At 43.5% G+C, this 20,669-nt stretch overlaps 3 protein-coding genes across 5 annotated transcripts; 2 read left to right on the top strand and 1 right to left on the bottom strand.

Moving 5' to 3' along the window:
* Positions 1-1,439: 1,439 nt before the first annotated feature.
* On the top strand, positions 1,440-4,922 carry atf4b (activating transcription factor 4b). Of its 2 annotated transcripts, XM_035399123.1 has the most exons (4): positions 1,440-1,618; positions 2,572-3,018; positions 3,294-3,656; positions 3,708-4,922. In XM_035399123.1, the coding sequence occupies exons 2-4, from the start codon at positions 2,697-2,699 to the stop codon at positions 4,361-4,363; spliced, it is 1,341 nt and encodes a 446-aa protein (XP_035255014.1). In that variant the 5' UTR covers positions 1,440-1,618; positions 2,572-2,696; the 3' UTR covers positions 4,364-4,922. The 2 variants fall into 2 exon arrangements, with proteins under 2 accessions (XP_035255014.1, XP_035255013.1); XM_035399122.1 differs by having other exon boundaries at positions 3,294-4,922.
* A 3,530-nt stretch (positions 4,923-8,452) lies between these two features.
* LOC118217313 (cilia- and flagella-associated protein 91-like) lies at positions 8,453-13,005 on the bottom strand. Of its 2 annotated transcripts, none has more exons than XM_035399213.1 (4): positions 12,117-13,005; positions 10,711-11,127; positions 10,567-10,635; positions 8,453-10,366 (listed from the first exon to the last, which is right to left on the bottom strand). In XM_035399213.1, the coding sequence occupies exons 1-4, from the start codon at positions 12,148-12,150 to the stop codon at positions 10,326-10,328; spliced, it is 561 nt and encodes a 186-aa protein (XP_035255104.1). In that variant the 5' UTR covers positions 12,151-13,005; the 3' UTR covers positions 8,453-10,325. The 2 variants fall into 2 exon arrangements, with proteins under 2 accessions (XP_035255104.1, XP_035255103.1); XM_035399212.1 differs by having other exon boundaries at positions 8,456-10,366; positions 10,711-11,130; positions 12,117-13,003.
* Positions 13,006-13,067: 62 nt separating this feature from the next.
* adsl (adenylosuccinate lyase) lies at positions 13,068-20,609 on the top strand. Its single transcript, XM_035399211.1, has 13 exons — positions 13,068-13,340; positions 15,958-16,161; positions 16,372-16,416; positions 16,514-16,593; positions 16,951-17,122; positions 17,360-17,406; positions 17,664-17,754; positions 17,858-17,927; positions 18,222-18,369; positions 18,566-18,656; positions 18,843-18,932; positions 19,788-19,964; positions 20,233-20,609. Exons 1-13 carry the CDS (start codon positions 13,194-13,196, stop codon positions 20,317-20,319), a joined length of 1,449 nt encoding a protein of 482 aa, XP_035255102.1. The 5' UTR covers positions 13,068-13,193; the 3' UTR covers positions 20,320-20,609.
* The last annotated feature ends 60 nt before the right edge of the window (positions 20,610-20,669 follow it).

The following is a 20,669-nucleotide window of genomic DNA, read 5'->3' as shown; positions in this document are numbered from 1 at the left end:
AGATCCAAGATATGAAAAGTGGCCAAACCACTATTTACGAAGTCAACATTTAAAATGTTTTGGAGCTAACATAAATTGAAATGTCAATTTTTTTCATTTTCAAGCCTTAGTGAGAATTCCTCAATGTAAAAACTAAATCAAAAGAAGTAAAGGGGAGACAGTTGTCTATATTCACATAAATTCTAATGCCTATATTCTGCAAAAATGCAGCGATACTTCTTTTTATCCATGCAGGACGATGAATATTTGCATTAAACCGTTTATACCACACCTGCATTTCTCTGTCGCCCCATTATGTGCAACACCGGTTTTCTTGAGGGAGTTTAGAGCATTTGCTCACTCCACCCACAATGACCATGTGCTAAACAAGCCTACTGTGAAAAGTACGTTACATCCTACCATTCAGGATTCCCAAAATTTCCTCCCAAGTGGAATGTTAAGCCCTTGAGTGTTCACAGCTTGTTCCTTTTTCCCTAAGAACGCAACCTGTAAAGGTTTCTTGTTGAAACCCTTAGGCCTACTTGATTTTACAATCCTTCGACTCACAACACCTAGTGCGGACTAACTAATTTTATATTTTGATGGACGCACCAACCCAATATCTTGCAACAATTTTGCGCAAGGTTTTAGTGGTTTCGCCTCAGCAGCGCCTCGTTAACATTATTTAGTTTTGATTGATTTAAGCCATTGAATTATTTAGTTATTTAAATATCATGAGCTATCGGTCGCACGAAAACCCAGAGACCAGAATCATGCTGCAATAGCTCGCTTGGGGGGGGGGGGGGGTATTTAAATGTATATATACATATTTATCACGACTACTACGACCACTGATAATAATAATAATAATAATAACAGCCTAATTTAAAACATTGTTCCCGCACTTCCCGTACTTATGACAAACGCTATTTCATTTACTGCTATTTCTTTTCCGCACATGCCCCGTCCTCCACAGTCGGTAAATGACTTTCATCTACTAGGTGACCAATGAGCGGAAAGAATATGAACAACAGACAGGCGGACGGGTTCCTTTCTCGGGAAAAAAATAGTCCTCTGACTGTGAATCAGAAAGGCTAATTAATAACGGGTTAGCGATAATTCGGGTAATGGCAGTTGGTTTTATTAAATATATTTAAAAAATAAGATCCATGCATTTTTTTGCTTGAGGGCTGTGCGGTCTAGTGTAAGTTAGTGGTATTGGAAATCATAATCATGCAGTTAACGCTAACTTCACTACCTTGATAGGCACTGATACTAATGTACTAAGCACTGCGGCTAATTTATATACATTTCCTGTAAACAAAATTAATTAACTAATGCAACCATAGCATGTAACAGCTAGTGCACGACTGGCGGAGTGATAGCAAAGTTTGTAAAATAAGCGGAAGGACACCTTTTGATGTAGCGCGGGTCTATAAATACAGTCGCGTCACTGACGTCAGCATTATTCCATTGACCGTGTAGAAGAGTTGAAGGTATTTTGATTACAAGCAGCAGAGCGGCTTCGCTCCCCGTGCGAAATGGCAGAATAACGGCTTGCAGCGGCAAATCCAGCAGCGGCAAACCCGGCAGTGCAACGGTCCAGTGCACTGGCTACTATATATTTGGCAAAAATGGCGTAAGTATATCTCTATTTCATCGAATATAGTTAACGTTTAAGTTAAGAAAATTATTGGTAATACCTAACTCATGTTAATATCAGATAAGACTAACAACTAGTTGGCAAATAATTTACTGCAAAAGGGAGTGGGTATACTGTAGTAGTAGAAAAATTTTAGTTCCGGTCCACTTTTTTCAACTATAAAGAAACAATGAAGCTTATACACGTATCAGGATTTATTCGATGACTGTGTCTTTCCTTTGTTTCTGTTAAAATTCTCGAGCGCGGCCTCGACTTCGAGTACTGTTATCCAAAGATGTCAACGTGGCTTCTTTAAAATGGCGTTTCTCGGCGTGTTAATGGCCAGCCGGTTGGTTTTGTTGTTAAAATGGCGCCAGCCCTTTCAGGCATGGGTGAGGATAAGTCTGCTCCTCCACTAATGGCTGGTTTACAGAGTAGGTGGAGGGAGGGCCGAGCCACTAACTGACATTCGCAGTACACCCAGTCTGCCGTCATTACAGTTGCTATGGAAACACCCTTGGATGGCTTAATGATTAGAGAAAGGCGGAGTTCCCGGTCGAACCATGCCCATATATGGAAATGTTGTATGGGGCGGAGGGCGGGGCTTTTCCTGGTGCAAATAGTGTAGTGAGCTTTACAGATGGACAGTTTCTTTGTATGAACAGGTGTAACGTTATAACCATTTTCTGTATGATAGAATGTATAGTTTTAAAACCTTGGCTGGCTTTCAATAAAATCTTTGAAAAACTTTTTCAAACTGAATTGCTGACACAATCATGCATATATAACGGCATATTCAGAAAACTTTGTTTTACAGCTTATGAGCTATAACTTTTTTTAACAAATTACTGGTCACACTTTGGCACTCAGCTGCAGCTGCGGTAGCTGTCGTTTGGTCATGTACGTTTCTGGCTTGAGGACTCATACGGTACACCTTGCTCTTCCTCCAGGTCCCTCGTGGCAACCTTCAGCACTGCTGTAGTCGACAGCATAAAAGAACCGTTCGACTCCTTTGCTCTACTCCGCCCCCGAAGCCCACGCTTCTTTCGTAGCTTATCGCAGCCCCACCTGACCGATGGCCGTGTCCCTGAGTGCGAAACCTGGCCTGGAAGACGTGGAGGCCCTTCTCTGGGCCCCCTCGTTTCTGATGGCTGAGCCCCTGGAGCACCTTCTGGACGAAGATGAAGAGGAAATCCTAGCTGGGGGGGTGCCTTCCCCCCTCTCGTCGTCCTCCTCATACGCCGACGCCTTTCCCTCCTCTCCACTCTCCTCCCTCTCCCCTCCTGCCTCCCCACCTCCACTCCTGGGCTGCAAGGCCGGGGCCGACCTGCTGCCCCTTCCCTGGCTGTCTGCAGACGAGCTGCCTTATGGCCACATCAGCGCAGGCAGTAGCAATGGTGAGCCCACTCACGGTGTCTGTTTCCCGATCCGTAGCTGTTTAAGCCATTTCAGGTCTTAGCGGAAACTCACCAGCGTGCTGATTAGAGGCCTTCAATTGGTGGGTTCCAGTTGGTGCAATTAAGTGTTTCAGATCCACATTAATGGTTCAAACTGCTGTAGGTTAGGAGTACTAATGTTCCTCCTGGTATGTTAATTTGTGGCTCTGTGTTGCTGGTGTGTTGCACATTCCTATATGTTAAAGGGGGTTTGACGCGGTGTTCTGTTTATTCAGAGGATGCCTTCTCTGGCATGGACTGGATGGCGGAGAAGATGGACCTGAGCGAGTTCGACCTGGACTCTCTCATGGATTCCTGTGCTTCTGACCAGACCCCCAGCTCCTCCGATGAACTAATCGCGTCGCTGGAGTCTGCCGTGGAGATGGAGCCCCTGTCCGGCCCTGACGGCCTCCTCTTCTCCTCCTCCGCCCCCCAGGAGGAGCTGGGTATCACCCTGCCCGGCCTTCCCATCATCACTGAGCCCCAGGGGGAGCTGGGTATCACCCTGTCCGAGATTCCCATTGTCCCCGAGACCCAGGGGGAGCTGGGTATCACCTTGCCCGACCTTCCCATTGTCCCCGAGACCCAGGGGGAGCTGGGTATCACCCTGCCCGGCTTTCCCATCGTCCCTGAGCCCCAGGGGGAGCTGGAGATCAAGTCGGAGCCCCCGTCCCCTGTCCCGTCCCTGTCCCTCCTCCCTCCCCTCTCCCCTGCCTTCACCCTGGACCTGGGCAGCGAGGTGGACGTCTCTGAAAACAAAAAGACGCTCGCCGCCGAAAAGGTCCAGGTCCCCAGCTTCGTGCTCTCCCTGACTCCCTCCAATGTCATCCTCCTCCTGGCGCCAAAAGAAGAGCCCATCCCTACTGTCTCCACCACAGGGCCTGCCGGCTCAGAGAGCGACAGCGAATTAAGCACTGCCCCCAGCTCCCCAAACCCCACCCCCACATCACCCCAGGCAACCGGGTCCTCCAGGACCAAGCCATACTCTGCCCCCTCCAGGCCCCGCCCGGCCCAAGAGGCCCCAGCCCTGACCGGGAGGGTGAAGTCAGCCGCAGAAGGCAGGGCGCCCAAGGTGGTGGAGAAGAAGCTGAAGAAGATGGAGCAGAACAAGACGGCCGCCACCCGCTACCGGCAGAAGAAGAGGGCGGAGCAGGAGGCTCTGGGCACGGAGTGCGCCGAGCTGGAGCAGAGGAACCAGGAACTGGCGGAGAAGGCTGAATCCATCAGCAAGGAGATCCAGTACCTGAAGGACCTCATCGAGGAGGTGAGGAAAGCCAAGAGCAGGAAAAACAAGGCTGCGTCCTGAGGCAGTATGTTTGAAAACCAAGATGAAAAAACGGAAATGGAGGAACTCCACTAGCAGAAATGAAATGATGCGCTCCAGTGCGTGCTCCTGTCATGGTGGGGACAGACACAGGAGCTGTTCAGTCATCAGTCTAAAGGTCTCAGTCCCATACACCCCCCACCTTCCCCCGAACACACTCTCACGAGCAGACGCACACCAGTAGGCATGTTGTGTACTTCAGCTGTAAAATCGTGATGATTATCCAGTTTTTAGAGTAGTGTCATATAGTGTAATCCCACTGGTCACAAGATAGTATCTGCATGTCTCAAGTTCACATTGCTCTGCATCTGAGAGGTACCTCTCAAATTCCCTTTTGTCTTCAGTCCAGTAAGGCAACGGTTGTGTATTTGTATTCCATCTTGTACTTCCCCTCGGTCAGTGATGCTTTGTGTTGCAGTCGCAGTCTAGATTTATTTAAAAACTTTCCTCTGATCTGTGTGTGTATATAGTGTGTAATGCTGTCCTAAGCATGTGTAAATGTGTTCATCTCTTTTTCTAATAAAGCTCTACTGAAAAGCAAGTACCTTGTGTGATTGAGTTTGCATGTGTTGCTGTTGGATATAGTTGCAAGACTGCACCCCACCCCCCCAACAAAAGAATATGACACCCATGTACACAACTTTTAAGCATGTGTGTGAAATATAATTTTTTCATATTTGCAGGTAACCACAGTTTGCATAGAATTATGTTGAATGCCCAAGGCCCTTACATTTTGAGACATTTCTTTTGATTATATTGATATTTTTGTGTATCAAAGCATAATTGCTGCTATATATTAGTCTTAACATTTTTTCTTTGCAACTCTGGAACAAATCAAATACTTGGATCTTTTTGCAGATGGGTAGTTGCACCTAAAATGGGAGCAGAATGTAAAAATTGCACAGCTGATAACCTGATACAGGAACTGAGTTCAGGTTCATGGACTCATATGGGGTGGAGCTTCTCTCAGTTGTCAGAGAGACTTGTCTGAACCAATCACATTTAGGCCTAGCAAACCCACAGTTACTGGGTCAAATTCCCAAGAGTCTAATTGCGTATCTGGCCCTCATTTTTTGGTTTCAGGAAGGCTCTCTCCCTTCAGTAACGAACAAGTCAGCATCCGCTCCTTGCAAGGAACGTCTTGATGGTCTTGTTCAGCTTTGGTCTTGGTATTTGCATCGAGCACCACCTTTCAAATCCACAGTTTGCGGTGTAGTAGCAAGACTTGCTCCTGATCTGGGAGAGCTTATACTTCAGCTGAGAAAAAATTGTAAGCCTTTCGGGAATTTTTCAGGACAGTGTTGCTGGCATCCACTTACATTCTTGTTTGGCAAACTTAACAAATGGTTTTAAAAGCACATAAATAAGATTTAGAACACGGAATTTTTGAGACACATGGCAAATTAAATTATTTAATTTTTACTTAAACATGTGGGAAGATTGTTTGAATGTAGGTGCTTAAATTATGTAAATCTATTATGTATATACAGCATGCATTTGTAATCCAGAACTACGAAGCAAATTGCCTATTTGTCAGACCTCCAGAATAGCCTCTCAGCAGTGGCCATGCTCCTGATCTAAAGCAGTCTTAATCCCCATGGGGGAACTTGTTTTCCAATCACATGACTCTCGCACATGGCACATTCCACACACACACATAGCCAAACTCTGGAGTACAGTTGGTGGTAAAGATCTGCTGTTGAGGTATTTTTAAATTGACTAGGAGTGACCTTTAAATAAAGTAAGCTTTCAGTAATTACTTAATTTTCCTAACACAGTTGATATATACATTTGACATCTTTTACACTTACATGGACAGTGCATTAAAACCACAAGTTACACATTTTTAAAGATAGATGAAGGCCTCATGTCATTCTGGGACATGAAGTAAAATCTTGAACTTAGCCTTAACCTTTCTGAATCCTACCCGTAAATCTTTACACAAAGACTTCATTAGAAAGTGTCAGCTAGATACAGTTAGGCTCACCTGACGGTCTACTGTCACAGACCTGGTGAACAAAAAGCAGCTAATTAGCCATGAGGTGAAATTCTAGAACCCCGCCAGTTAGAGTTCCCTCCTTCACCCCAAAATATCTCGGGTCAGGGCTGAGCTCCCTGGAACTGCACACAGAAGTCACGTGTGACAAAATCACACCAATCACATTATGTTTCCCCTCACTTCCCAAGGAAGTGATCATGCGACACTTGTTCATCTGCTTAGAGGCAACGTGAAAGGCTTTGAAAACAAGGGGTCCTTCTGAGACAGAAATATCCTGAGAGGAAGGAAGATGGCAGAACTGCATGGTAAAAAAAAAAAAAAAAAAACACATGAAAACAGCAAATCAATTCTTGTTAAAAATGGATAAGGGAAGCTTGAGTGTTGGCGACCAGAGGGAAATATTCAACACACACTCTGGGATCGAGATTACCTTGTTTAAAGGTGGCACTCCACTTCAAGGGAATAAGAAAGAAATTGGCAACTGAGCAGCTCAGTGAAAGCCATGTTCCTGCCTAGTGCATTCCACCACAGATAGAGTGTGTGTTTGTATGTGCGTGCACACGTGCGTGCATGTGTGTTTCTGCTGACTTAAGCATACAGTGTTATGGAGAGGGACAATTGTACCCCTGATGCAGGCTGACCTGCGTTCAAACAGGATTGCTTGGGTCCAGCTGTCCTAGCTACCGGCTTTTGTCTTGATAGTAATTCGGAAATCTGAAAAACCAAATTGCCTCGACCAATCAAAACTTTGTCCTGTGAGACTGAATTTCTAATAAAAATATTCTGCCTCCTCAAACATCCACAAGTTCACAAGCTGTGATCATTGGTGGTTGATTTTGAACCAGGACACACTGGTAAATTTGTTTGGACCAGTTATTGCTAGTAAGTTTAGCCCCGCCAAAAGTCCCCTTTTTCCTTTGTGTGCTGTTCTTTCTGACACCTGATGGCGCAGTAAAAGAGTCTCTGTTTCAGTTCTATTTCTGGAGTTTTCAAATGAGTGATACTTCTCTTGCATCAGATGACATGCTTAACATTGCTGTCTTTGACCGATCTGACCTAGAGCCTATGTGTTTTGCATGGATTACTCAGGGGGGCATGTCAGCCTAGTTTAGTAGCAAGCACTTATCCTTGAGTCCTAATCAGGCCAATTACAGTAATCCATTCACAGTGGATGGAACCCAAGTTTAACGAAGCAACAAAGGCAGATTTTTTAGCAGGTCAATCTGAGGAGCTGCACTGCCGTTAATGCACACGATAAGTGTTTTTTTTTTTTTTTTTTTACAATATCGCTACATCTTTTTTCTCATTAATTCACCCTATTGATGCTGGGTAACTAATAACTATCAATGCTACCCTCTGGAAATGAATAAGGTTGCTGACAAGGTAGCTGTAACATTTTCAGTGCGTTTTATGTATCCAGTCAGATTGAGTGTTGAGTGTTATTTTCTATATATATACTGTAAAACATGAATGCCAATAATTTAATTGACTCGTGGAAATGTGAAAAAGCCATATCTCAATTCAAAATAGTAAAACTGTGTTCAACAATTCAGTACTTGAAAATATTAAAATACACTACTCAAATCAGTTCCCTCAAACAATTAGAATAATATGAACTCTTGGGTTTTACAGTGTATTGTTACATATATTATGATAAAGACTGGCCACAAATGAACTCAGTTTGCAGACTGACTGGTTAACATTTTAGAATTGAGCCATGTTCACAAATGGCTGGGAGTCAGACATGCAGGTGTGCACACACAGTATAGACGCCCCTATCAGCTGGAGGTAGCAGCCTTACAGCAGGTTTAGGATTACCGGCTAGGCAAGAAAGCTGGCTGGCTTTAACAGGAATGCAAATCAGCACTACCTGGAATTATAATAACAAAAGTGCCTGTCATGTACAGTTCAGTTTTAAATTTTAAATGTTTACTGAGGCTATGTATTTGAATTTGAGAATAAAATATAGGTCTTTCAAAGTCAGTATTTGCATTTTGCTAAATGCTGCAGAACGAAGTTAACTAAACTACTGTAGCCACCCCTGGTTTCTTGCAAAAGAGATATCAATTTCAGTCAAAATTCTTGATTAAATAAACAACAAATACAACCTTGGATAGGTTTAATGTCATTTTGAGTGCACACAGAGAAAACTGAAGTACACAATTAAAACATCACTTTCGTCAAGGAATAAGCATCATCTGCCATCATTTTTATTTAGAGTAGATTCCTTTTTTTGCAAATGATACACAGGGGGTAAACCCATGTACTATGTGTCAATGTACTACTGATTTGTAAAACACCTACTGTTAATATATAATTGCATATTAAAAGAAAACTAGCAATATCTGTCCCATAGTGGCCCCTAGTGTTCGTAAGGAGAAACATGTATAACGAAAATGCTTATTTTTAATTTAACGCACTACAGCAAGGAAGTTTATAAGACACGGTAAACATCTCTGAGTATAGACAAACGGTATGGATTTATATGACTACAGAAAAAAAGACACTTTTTGTCATTTAACTCTACATAGACAAGAACTGTGCTGACATTGTGTTTGCCACTGAGGCAGAAAGAAGAGTTCATCATTCTAGACATAGGCCTACTGGTAGTAATAGTGAACATATTCAAACATACATACCAAGAATGCAGTTTCCACATAGGGGCAAAGTATCTTCTGCAACACAGCATGCATAACTGGGAAAACTGAGGAATGTTTACTTTTGTGGACTCGGATTAGGGCCACTACCATCATTCCCATTTCTAATCAAACATTGACCGCAAAATACTGTGACAAAATTTCCTGTTCTTCATGATTTGAAAATGATTGCTTAACATGAGCATGGAAAGTACTTTCATTCCATACTTCAAATAAATAAAAAAAAGTGAAAAATGCAACCAAGGTTACAGTGATTCATCATTATCTTGCATGTGTAGGCCCTAATAGTTTTACAATAATGAATTGACTTAAGGATTGGGTTCATTTTTGGTTTTTAGACCATTTCAGACCATTTTATTTCACAAGTAATTATAGTGAAATTTAAAATTATGAGCATCTTTTTACAATTCTTCATCTTGACAGGGTAGTTCTTATGATAATTTCAATTCAAATAGAGACTTTCAACCAATTTCAACCTGCATACATTAAATGGTAGATTCGGATTTGATGAATAAAATCACATTCAAAAACCACATTCATTCAAATACCAACATGTGAAGAGTACACATGCAAACTATAAAAATAATCCTACTTTTATAAGTAGATGAAATAACATAGGTTAACTTTTTCTGCTCTCAAGTCACAAGTTTTGTTTTCACATATGAAAATTGTAGTTCACCTGAATTTCACATGACATCATTTGACCTATTTTTTTCCACATGTGGGAATTTTCATTCACACGTGAAAAAACCACATGCAAAAAACAGTTCACATGTGAAAATGCTAATTTCTTGTGAAGGGTCCCACACTATACAATGTAAATGCAATGCCTCTAAATGAATTTAGTAGACTCAACTTAAAAGAGGGATAAGTCATTATAACTCAATTTTAAAAAAGACTAAATTAACTAAAAAGTCAAAGACCTGTGAATACTGAATTTGAATTGAGTCAAAGCACCTGGTTTTCCCAATTCATTTGTGTAAACTCAACTTTTGCATGACAAACATGGAAAAGAGGAACAGCACTGCTTTCATCCTCTAGAAAGGTACTGTAGTAAATATCTGTAGGTAAGAATCAAATAAAAATACCCAGTACTAAAAACCAAGTACATTGACTCTAAATTCATACAAATATCTGCATAAAATTCTGAGAACTACATAATGAATTGCAGGAGGCTTAAAGAAAATCATGTGCATTAACTGTTGTCCCGTCTGTTTCCTACACCTTTTCCATGGTTCATCGGTTGTTCAGATTTTCCTGCTCCAGCATATCATGTTTCTTTGCTTTTTTATATTGTCTTTCTGTTGTGCAATGGATTCTCTTCTGTCACTACAGAAAAAAAGACGTAATTAGTGTATACTGGCTTTATATGAACATTGTGTACCATGTGGCTCTAGAGCTCAAAAGCTAAGCTGAGTCATTTTAAAAATCAACTGCATCCTCAGTGCAATATTTCCCTCCAGTGTTTTGTAGAACATAATAAAAAGTAAACCCTGTATAATTTAGGTAAGTGTAGTTTGATTACTCACGTCTTGGACGATGGTACTCATTGCTATTTCTTCTCCTTAGTATACTCTGCCGTGCGTCGTTGTCATTTTCTAAAAGGGGATAAATTCTCTCTGTCACTCTTTCGGCTTATCTTGAATTTGACAGCTGATCATACCTGAACTTACCTGCCCTTGTGATCTCTGCTTCGGCGGCTGTTTCTCCACACACCGCTTCCATCTGTCCGCCCCCAGGCGTCTGAAATTCTCTGTGCCCGTCTGGCTCTGAACACAGCTCCTGTCCATCTCCTCCTGTCTGGGCCTCTGCTCCCCTGGCCCCTTCCTCTGGGCCCCCTTCACATTCTGCCCGAGACCCAGTCCCTCCCTCCGTGGGACCCGGAGCTCCAGGCTCAGCCTGGTGGGGCCCAGGCTCGTCCGCACAAACAGGCTGGCTCTCGTCGTCCGCACTTCCCTCTGCTCCTGAGCTGCGGTCCCAGACGATGTCCTCCACCCCAACGTGCTGGGACTCGGCCTGCGGTACCACCGTGGAGTAACCGCTGTCTACGCTGCTTCGTCTCGCCGACACAGAGGCCTGCTGTGGTGAGCCTTCTGGGAGAAGAGGCAGGTTGATCCATCAAGGTGATCCATCAAGAAGAAAATGGCCTTACAGCTTCTGTAAAAGCTTATTTAGTTTTTTATTGACAATGGGTGAGGCTTTTCATGAGGTTCTGATTTGGTCAGGTCACGAACCCCCTATACAGACTCTGCACACAGTAACTGACAGGTACTAACAGTTCTGTGGCAGTAATATATGAACAGCTGTTTATTAGACCGTCACAGATTGGTCATTTTGCAAGTTATTAAAGGGCCAAGCCAGCACATTGTGTATGAAGGTTTAGTATAAATGGAGGAAGGAAATATTTCACACTGGGAGGGAAAAATGAGGGCAAAAGTAAAATCATCCTCAAATCCATATTCTTCCTGTGATTTGTCTGACCCTAAGGGGCAATACATTTCTTCATAATGCAATGATGTAGACTTCTTGATCATCACATAAACACTTTTTAAAAAACTTTTAATATGAGCATGTGTTCCTTTACTATTTAATTATTGTTAACGATTCAAACATTTGAGCTGTTTTTTTTAAAGTGGAGTAACAAGCGCCAATTCAAACAAACGGTTGTCAATTCAATTGACTGTGTATCACCCTCTGGTGGTAACCGATGGTACGATGAAATTCGCATAAAATACCGGCTACTATGACTACATGCATATTTTTATACAGTTGTTTCATCAAGAAAAAAAACAAAATGGTATTCGTTTTCCTCTCTACGAAATAAATCGACATATAGATAGCTTCAGAAGACACTGAATATGCAACAACCGTAACGTCTAAACGAATACAGACGACAGTAAAGTCTGGAACTTATGCCCTTTGAAGCTATTTGAAAACATGCTATATTCATAATATTCTACACCTGCTTGACATGCCAATTGTAATAGATTGTTTTGTAAACTGAGGTATGTAAATGAAATTTGATTAATTGGTTATTATTAGGTTAAAAAGCTAAAAAAAGAAAATAAATCAAACATACCTCGATCACCTTGGGAAGCACCTGTACTGTCCATGAGTTGCCTAACTAGTTTTGCTTGGAGTTCCGGAACACAATTACATAGCTGTCACCTTGATAGCTATGTAAATGAAGTTGATACCGTAGAAGTTAATGTTTCACTTTCAGATTATGAGGATGGTAGACAGTATGTTTTACCGTAAACTGTCGCGAAATAGATATAATCTTCATCAATTTTCTTCTGTATAATCGGTACTTCAATTCAAAAGTAGACAGATGCTTGGCTTTGTGTTTCATTTGAGAAATCTAGTTATAATTATTGTAATGTCGCTTTGTGTTGTTGATTTACGTATTCAGTATTTAATACACTAGCAATATAAAATATGTAAATAGAGTAAGGTACAGTGTCCAATTGTGAATAAATCATAGATGCATGATGAATGCATGGTAATAGATTATATTCGAGTTTTTATGTTTATACACTTCCGTTTTGTTGTAGTTATTGCCTTGTTTGGCTTGCTGGTTTGAATTTTTGGTAGATTTTCTTTGAAAGTGTGAAGTAGGCCTACAGCCGTAGTATGGGTCAACTAAACAAAAATACAACATGCTACCCCAATACGAGGGAAGTTTCCCATTGTGCTGTTAACATGTCCTTCTACTTCACATAGCCTATAAAATCTGTTCAATCTGAGCCAACAGCAACGTTCCCATTCACACAGAAACACCACAAGGACATACTGGAACTGAGACATGCTTAACCTTCATATTGGCAGCCTTGTTGTCCAAACTCACTTGTAACGGCCCCTGTGCTCTTAAATAATGTATAGTCTTTTGTCAAAATGCATTGTTTATCTATTTGGTATCTAACGCGCTCAAGAGAATCTCACGTGATTCTGTCACGTTAGGTCGACCTTCTGCCGTTTCCTGAAAAATATGTCGTACAAATCTTAAACAGAACGCGACCTTCTGTCGGATTCCGTTGTGAAATGTCGCACATACTTTCTTTTCTTAGGCCATGTGGGTTGAAGTGGAGACAGCAGTATCGGGTTTGTAGGGGACTTCGATTATTCACAGGCGGGTTGACAGCAGTTTTGAGTAGTCATGGATGCAGCTGGGGATGAGTTTATGAAGTATCGGTCGCCGCTGGTGTCACGGTACGCCAGTAAAGAGATGTCCTATAACTTCAGCGACAGGAAGAAATTCTCAACCTGGAGAAAACTCTGGATTTACCTGGCCAAAGCGGAAAAGGTTTGCCACCGTCTTTAATGCGTCCAGTTCATTTAGCTAGTTGAGTGGCGAGTGCATATTGCTAGCTAGATTGTTTCCGCTGTCTTCTTACCATTTTGTCCCTGCAACGTTTCACGCGCTTGCTAGCTAGCTAAATAGCTACGACATTGTTTTGTTTGCTATTGTTTTTCTGCAGGATTAGTATATTCTGACTTAATAGCTAACTAGCTATCGAAGTCGACGACCTTGAGCAAATCGTCTCAGATTCCCTGCCCTAAAAATAGTTTTTAGGAGGACTTCTTGCACTTGCAAAGAATTCGTCTCTGTAGAACTGATAGCTGGCATTTGTTGCTATGCGCGCCTTGTCTGAAACATTTCAAGGCTGTGAAAGGACACTATTATGACAGCTTATTATTGCACTGAAATCCCTACCCAATGGTGTTATTAAAATATGTTGTTTGGGTTAAAGGCAAGTATCCATATATTTTTGGATTATTTATTAATTTTTGGGAAAGAGGAAAGGCAGTCGTGAAGTTCGTCATTTCACAAAAAGGGTAAAAGAATATGGAAAGAAGTTAGTTATGGAAACAATATTATTTATGTATTTATTGTAGAGAGTGATTATTTTAGTGCAGATCACATACAGTATGAACCAGGCTATTTGCAAATAATCCCACTGGGGTGTGGAACAACACTCCATTATGGTAGTACACCAAACCCCTTTTAGCCACCCCTACTACATTTTCGGCCTGAAACCCGATATTCTTTGATCCAGAGGTCAGGGTTCATTGCATGGTTTTGCCCAACAGTTTAAAATCGTTACATTCAATCACAGGGCAGATGTTCTTATCCAGAGTGACACCCACTCGTGGAGAACATCACTGTTGGTCTCAGGAATACAAAAGTGTGGTGTCGCCAAGAAAGCACAGAGGCCCATTTATAATCACTAAGTGTAATATTAATCTAACAAACAAATAATATGGATTGAAAGCAAAGAAGATACAACTAGGCAAGTAACCTTACACAGCTATACCTATAATGTCATCCAAAAGAAAATCCAAGGAATGAAAGAGAAAAAAGATAGGAAGGGGTCAGGGGGAGCTATGGTGCAATCTGAAGAGGCGAATCTTCAGTTTGCCTGAGAAGATGGGCTAGGGTTCCACTTCGGTCTAAACAGTGGGAGTTTAGATTGACAAGCAATATTGATTGGACCGCTGATGACAAGTCGGTCATTTAGTTGAACGGAACAACGTCAGTCTCAATTTTTGCGAATGACTTTGAGACGTGCCAACAACAAAAACGAGAACGTACAAATGTTTCTTTAATGGGTTAATTTTGTTTCTTTGCTAACCACAATAACCCCGGTCACTCCTCCCAGCCCATTCAGTCTTTATTAGCTCCTCATGCTGTCTTATTTGCAATGAGCCAGTTGGGAAGTTGTTGGCTAATGAATTTCATGCTGGCCTTCTCGTGGATGTACCCAGCTGATATGTTAAAGGGGAGGAAAGGACCCATTTTATGGGGGGGGGGGCGACATAGCTCAGGAGGTAAGAGCGGTTGTCTGGCAGTCGGAGGGTTGCTGGTTCGATCCCTGCCCTGGGCGTGCTGAAGTGTCCCTGAGCAAGACACCTAACCCCTAACTGCTCTGGTGAATGAGAGGCATCAATTGTAAAGCGCTTTGGATAAAAGCGCTAGGCTATATAAATGCAGTCCATTTACCATTTACCATGTGACCTTTACCATGAGTCTTGTTAGTCGCTCAGCTGACCAGAGAGGGTAACAAATCAACGTTTTAAATAAAAGAAAGTTTATGAACCAGCAAAACTCCTGCTGAGGACGAACTCCTAATCCCAGTTATGAGAGAGAGTTTGCAAAGATGGTGGTTTGCAACACATGAAACTTCCTGTGTGTGTGGGCTTTGCATGTGTCCTATGAAAAGCATGAACTTGCGCTGATTTGCCCTGTGTCGCCCCCTACTGGTATCCTTTCTGCTACTCAAGTGAAGGACATCAGACAGCAACTGAAATATATTTGGGCCCTTATGATGTATTTTATAATGTGGACCTAAATCAAGAATTAAAATGTGGTTTTCTTTGCATTTCGGGTTACATGGTGCTTTGTGCTCTTGTGTCTAAAATAGCTGGTGAAAAATGTCAGAGCACCAAAGGCTTAACCTCAGGGACATTCTCACTCCTGCCGTGCTGATGTCACAAGCTCTCGTGTCCAGCAGTGTTGTTCAAGCGTTTATTCATCTTTCATCTCAGGATCTCAGAAGTGTTTATAGTGAAGGGAGGGAACTCGCCTCCCAGCACCATGGATTTGTAGCTCTCACCTGGGTGATGCATGGGACCATTTCACTTTTCTCTGTCACTGGGGCTGTCTCAGTCAGCCTTCCCACAGAGTTCTGCATCAGTGCAGTCATAGCTTCTTTCTGTCTTGCTTCCTATCTCTATATCTCTCCTTGTCACTCTCTCTCTCTCTCTCCCTCTCTCCCCCCCCAACACTCACTCTCTCTTACACACACTCTCTCACACACTTTCACACACTCTCACACACACACTCTCTCTCTCTCTCTCTCTCTCTCTCTCTCTCTCTCTCCCTCTCCCTCTCTCTGTCTCTCACCCGTCCTCTTCTCCAGGCTCTCGGTCTGCCCATCACAGATGCGCAGGTGGAGGAGATGGAGGCCCGGGCGGAGGACATCGACTTCGCCATGGCGGCTGAGGAGGAGCGGAAGCTGCGGCACGACGTGATGGCGCACGTACACACCTTCGCCCACTGCTGCCCAGCTGCTGCTCCCATCATCCACCTGGGTGCCACCTCCTGCTACGTGGGGGACAATACGGTGAGGCGTGGGAGGCCTGTCACAGCCGTCCCTCAGTCATGTGACTTACTCTGACATGTGGCTCACTGCCACAGTTTCAGCCATGTGACTTACACTGACCCTCAGCACACTGCCAGTCTCAGTCATGTGACTTCTGCCACTGCCACATTCTGCCACTGTGAGTCTTTGCTTCTGAGTGCATTTATTTACTGTACCTGATGACACTTTCAGGATCTGATCGTACTGCGTGATGGGTTTGACATCCTTCTTCCCAAGGTGAGAGACTCTGGGTTTGTGTGCGTCTGTGTGCATGTGTGTGTGCGTAATCAAGCCCAGTGTGACCCTCCGTATCTTATCCGACTCTCCCTCTCAGCTTGCGCGAGTGATTGACAGACTGGCAAACTTCGCAGACAAATACGCCAACCTGCCGACCCTGGGATTCACTCATTACCAGTGAGTCTGTGTGTTTCCATTCATCGGGTGGACCAGGGCTGTTTAGAGTTGGTCCTGAAACGCCGTAGCATCTGACCTGCGAACACAGCAGTTTTAGCCTTGTATTTAACAACCTGGTTCTACTAATCTCTGACATAAATGATTTGCCCCATTATGAAATAAAACTGCAATTGGAAGAACCTACTGGGCTGCAGTCCTCCTGGACTTGAGTGGAATACCTTCACTGTAGCATAAGTCTGGATTGTCAGTGCAGTCATTGTGTATCTGATCTGACTGTCATTAACTGAGGCTTATGCAGTATGACCGTGCGTCTGACCGTGCTTCGGTACCGTGACCGTCTCCATGCCCGCCTCTCAGGCCTGCCCAGCTGACCACTGTGGGGAAGCGGGCCTGCCTCTGGCTCCAGGACCTGACCATGGACATGCGGAACCTTCAGCGCGCCCGTGACGACCTGCGTTTCCGCGGAGTCAAGGGGACCACTGGCACCCAGGCCAGCTTCCTGCAGCTGTTCCAAGGGGACCACGATAAAGTGAGCACGCCATTTGAGGAGTGGGGCTGAGGTAGAAATGAAGAAATGGACCAACAGGATGGACAGAACAAAGAGTGGGATTAAGCGAATGGAGGAAGTGAAGAGAGAGGAAAAGTGGAAACCAGGGAATGCTGGGAAATTACGGGAGTAGATAAAATCAGTTGGAGTGCATGAGGATGATTGTTTGGTTAGTTTGTTGGTCTCCACTCCACAATCTCAAATTTCTTTCTCCTCTAGGTGGAAGAACTTGACAGAATGGTCACAGAAATGGCGGGATTTAAAAAGTAAGTTCTATATTTTATTTTTATTTTTTTTGTGGAAATTTTTTAAGATGTTTTTAATTGTTCTGAAAAATAGGTGTATTGACAATTTTGAAAAGTCTACATCTTGTAGAATTTCACCTGGTCTTCACACGAAATTATTTGTACACTTCACACTTTAGACATTTCCATGAGAAAATGTCTAATGTTAAAATTAGATATATCTGTACTCCAGTAATCTCTCAAGATGAGGACCAAATAATGTGTTTACAATTCTCTAGGGCCTACCTGGTGACTGGACAGACCTACAGCCGCAAGGTGGACATAGACTCCCTGTCAGTGCTCTCCAGTCTAGGCGCCACTGTTCACAAGGTGAGCCTGTTATCACTTGCCTGGGCACAACACTGCCCCCGAGTGGAGCGGAGGTCTTGCTCCTCTGTGAGTTTTGTAAGATTGCTGTTGGTCTCCCTCTCAGACCTGCACTGACATTCGCCTGCTGGCCAACCTGAAGGAGATCGAGGAGCCGTTTGAGAAGGATCAGATCGGTAAGCCACGCCTGCCTTTGCTGCCACCATGACTCCCATTTACCTTTCGATTAGTACCAACAGCACCCTGGTGAACAGCGCCTCCTGCTGTTCAGGCTTTTTCTGTGCCACATTGGCCAGGATTAATTTCAACCATGTCAGTGATCACCAGGCTAACATGCGTATCTTTTCAGGTCAAAGTTAAGGTCGGATGTCGGATGAACCCTGTGTCTGTAGTCCACCTTGTCTATAATGCACTCTGTCAGCATCATAGCAGTACCTTCTTTTAACCTGCTGATGCTGGGTCTGCATCAGGGTCCAGCGCCATGCCCTACAAGCGGAACCCCATGCGGGCCGAGCGCTGCTGCAGCCTGGCCCGCCACCTGGTGGCGCTGCTCTTCGACCCGCTGCAGACCGCCTCCGTCCAGTGGCTGGAGAGGACGCTGGACGACAGCGCCAACCGGTACGTGCCGTGACACTCCGGGGGTACGCGATTTACCGAGAGAGGGCTCTCCGTTTAAACTCGGTGTCATCGACTCTCACTGTCGCTTTACTGACATTAATTAGAATAGAGGACAGGTTACCAAAGCATTACAGTTTTTACTTGGAATATAATATAGTAAAAGAAAAGGTACAACTTGTTTCTGTCTGTCTCTCAGGAGAATCTCCTTGCCTGAGTCCTTCCTCACTGCTGATATCATCCTCAGTACCCTACAAAACATTACAGAAGGTCTGGTGGTGTACCCCAAGGTAACGTATTGAAATGACTGTCTGGGACATCACTGCACCAGAAGGGGCATGTGTGCAAAATTATTTAATGGGCCTTTAATGTGTAATATATTAAAGCAATCTCGGTAATGTTTTTTTTTTTGGTAAAAAAACATAGAAAAGATTGATCTGAACTTGTGCTGATTTGCCCTGTGTCGCCCCCTTCAGGTGATTGAGAGACACATCCGTCATGAGCTGCCCTTCATGGCCACTGAGAACATCATCATGGCCATGGTGAAGGCTGGAGGGAACAGGCAGGTGAGGACCACACCCCCCACATCATGTCATGCTCTGTTGCTACGCATCTCATTTCATCCCAGTTTCACAAGTGGGATCTTGAAGTCGGTAGATTTACGTTGTGACATACTGTGATGTCATTATGCAACGAAACGCAAAGATGCTGTAACATCATTCGTGTGTGGGCGGAGCTTAGCTCCAGTGCAGTAATGCATTGCTACAGATTGTATATAACATGCAGGCTGGCTGTGGTCTGTGATAAATGATTTAAGGGTGCAAGTACAGGGGAAAGTGGTTGCTCCATTTTATCAATTTTATGTGACATTACACATCACATTAAAAAGTTGGTGAAAAAAGAGGCTTAAAAGTCACAAATGAAATAAATGTTACTGTGGTGAAACGCTTCCTTTTCAGGGTCACTGATATAATTAACTTCTTTGGAAAGGGAGGTGGGGTGTAAAAGTCTGTAATATACATGTTGTACTGTTGTAATATATGGGCATGAGGCATGGTGAGGCATTGTTGATTTATTTCGCTACAGACAGACCCCGAAAGTGTTTACACACTGGCAGTGTGATATAGTGAGACAAGAGTTACTGATACATGGCACAATGATTAAAAAAAAAATCAACTCATTGCACGTGATTTGAATACTGCGTGGTTTCTTTTTTCTATCTTCTCTTTGGCATTTTAGTCAGGTGATGGTGCTGTAGCTGTCTGTAGTGATGCCTTGTCGTCTGCCCCCCCCCCCCCCATTTATACTCCTCTAAATTAATGACGTGGGCTGGAATTTGATGGCAGCAATGTGTTTCTGCCCAGGTTACGTAATGGATTGTAATGTACCCTCCCCTCCCTCCCGCTTCTATGCTCTTTCAGGACTGCCATGAGAAAATCAGAGTGCTGTCCCAGCAGGCTGCCGCCGTGGTCAAGCAGGAAGGGGGCGATAACGACCTCCTGGCCCGGGTTCAGGCCGACCCCTACTTCGCCCCCATCCTGGGACAGCTGGACGCTCTCCTGGACCCCAAAACCTTCATAGGCAGAGCTCCTCAGCAGGTGCCTTATCACGGCCTGGGACAATCTGGCCCAATTATATGTGTAACCCCAAGATGTAAAATTCTCAACTGATCTGTTTTATTGCACTACTTTTTTGCTCTTTTACTAAAAAGATAATACATTGATTTTTCATAATAACTGTCATTTACTGGAGAGTTATGTTATGTTAAGTTATACTCTGTTTTGCCAAGTAGCTTAATTGTTGTTCGCCCATCCAGGACCCCAGTGTGAAGAACAGGAATGATATCTCTCTCTGTCTACATTCCAGGTGTCCAGATTTCTGTCTGAGGAGGTGTACCCTCTCCTAGAGCCATACAAAAGCAAGATGGACGTCAAGATTGAGCTAGAGCTCTGAGCGCTGATGTGGATGTGCAGATCATAATTTGACAGACAGATCCTGTAGTTCTAATGGGGTACAGTCCAGTGGGGTTTTGCCTTTTGTCATCGACTTGCGCCTGGGATGTCACAACATTCCTGTAGTCTCCTGTCTCAGTGAATCCTCACATTACTTCACCAGAAACCTCTGGGAACCTGCACACTTATGAAGTTACTAAAGACGATCTGTTTTATAAATACATCTACACATACCCCTGAACACTGTGCATGTTGTAGCTGTATGGGAATAAAGAAATGCTGTCTCAACTCCTTGCTTGTATGATCACTTCCCACAACCTTTATGCTCTAGATAGTATTTGTTCGCGCCCC

The sequence above is a fragment of the Anguilla anguilla genome, chromosome 17, assembly GCF_013347855.1.
Source record: "Anguilla anguilla isolate fAngAng1 chromosome 17, fAngAng1.pri, whole genome shotgun sequence".
Taxonomy (NCBI): Eukaryota; Metazoa; Chordata; class Actinopteri; order Anguilliformes; family Anguillidae; genus Anguilla; species Anguilla anguilla.
Note: the sequence above shows the minus strand (reverse complement) of the source record. Positions and strands in the feature narration are given on the sequence as shown.

Excerpts from the sequence above, each read along its gene's own strand:
- atf4b (XM_035399122.1), top strand. The coding sequence starts at position 2,697 with ATGGCCGTGTCCCTGAGTGCGAAACCTGGCCTGGAAGACGTGGAGGCC. Across the intron at positions 3,019-3,293 it reads CAGCGCAGGCAGTAGCAATG|AGGATGCCTTCTCTGGCATG; the intron begins GTGAGCCCACTC and ends CTGTTTATTCAG.
- LOC118217313 (XM_035399212.1), bottom strand. The coding sequence starts at position 12,150 with ATGGACAGTACAGGTGCTTCCCAAGGTGATCGAG. Across the intron at positions 10,636-10,710 it reads AGCAGAGATCACAAGGGCAG|AAAATGACAACGACGCACGG; the intron begins GTAAGTTCAGGT and ends ATCCCCTTTTAG. Across the intron at positions 10,367-10,566 it reads TGAGTACCATCGTCCAAGAC|TGACAGAAGAGAATCCATTG; the intron begins GTGAGTAATCAA and ends TTTTTTCTGTAG.
- adsl (XM_035399211.1), top strand. The coding sequence starts at position 13,194 with ATGGATGCAGCTGGGGATGAGTTTATGAAGTATCGGTCGCCGCTGGTG. Across the intron at positions 16,417-16,513 it reads TTGACATCCTTCTTCCCAAG|CTTGCGCGAGTGATTGACAG; the intron begins GTGAGAGACTCT and ends TCTCCCTCTCAG. Across the intron at positions 18,370-18,565 it reads CTGGACGACAGCGCCAACCG|GAGAATCTCCTTGCCTGAGT; the intron begins GTACGTGCCGTG and ends TCTGTCTCTCAG.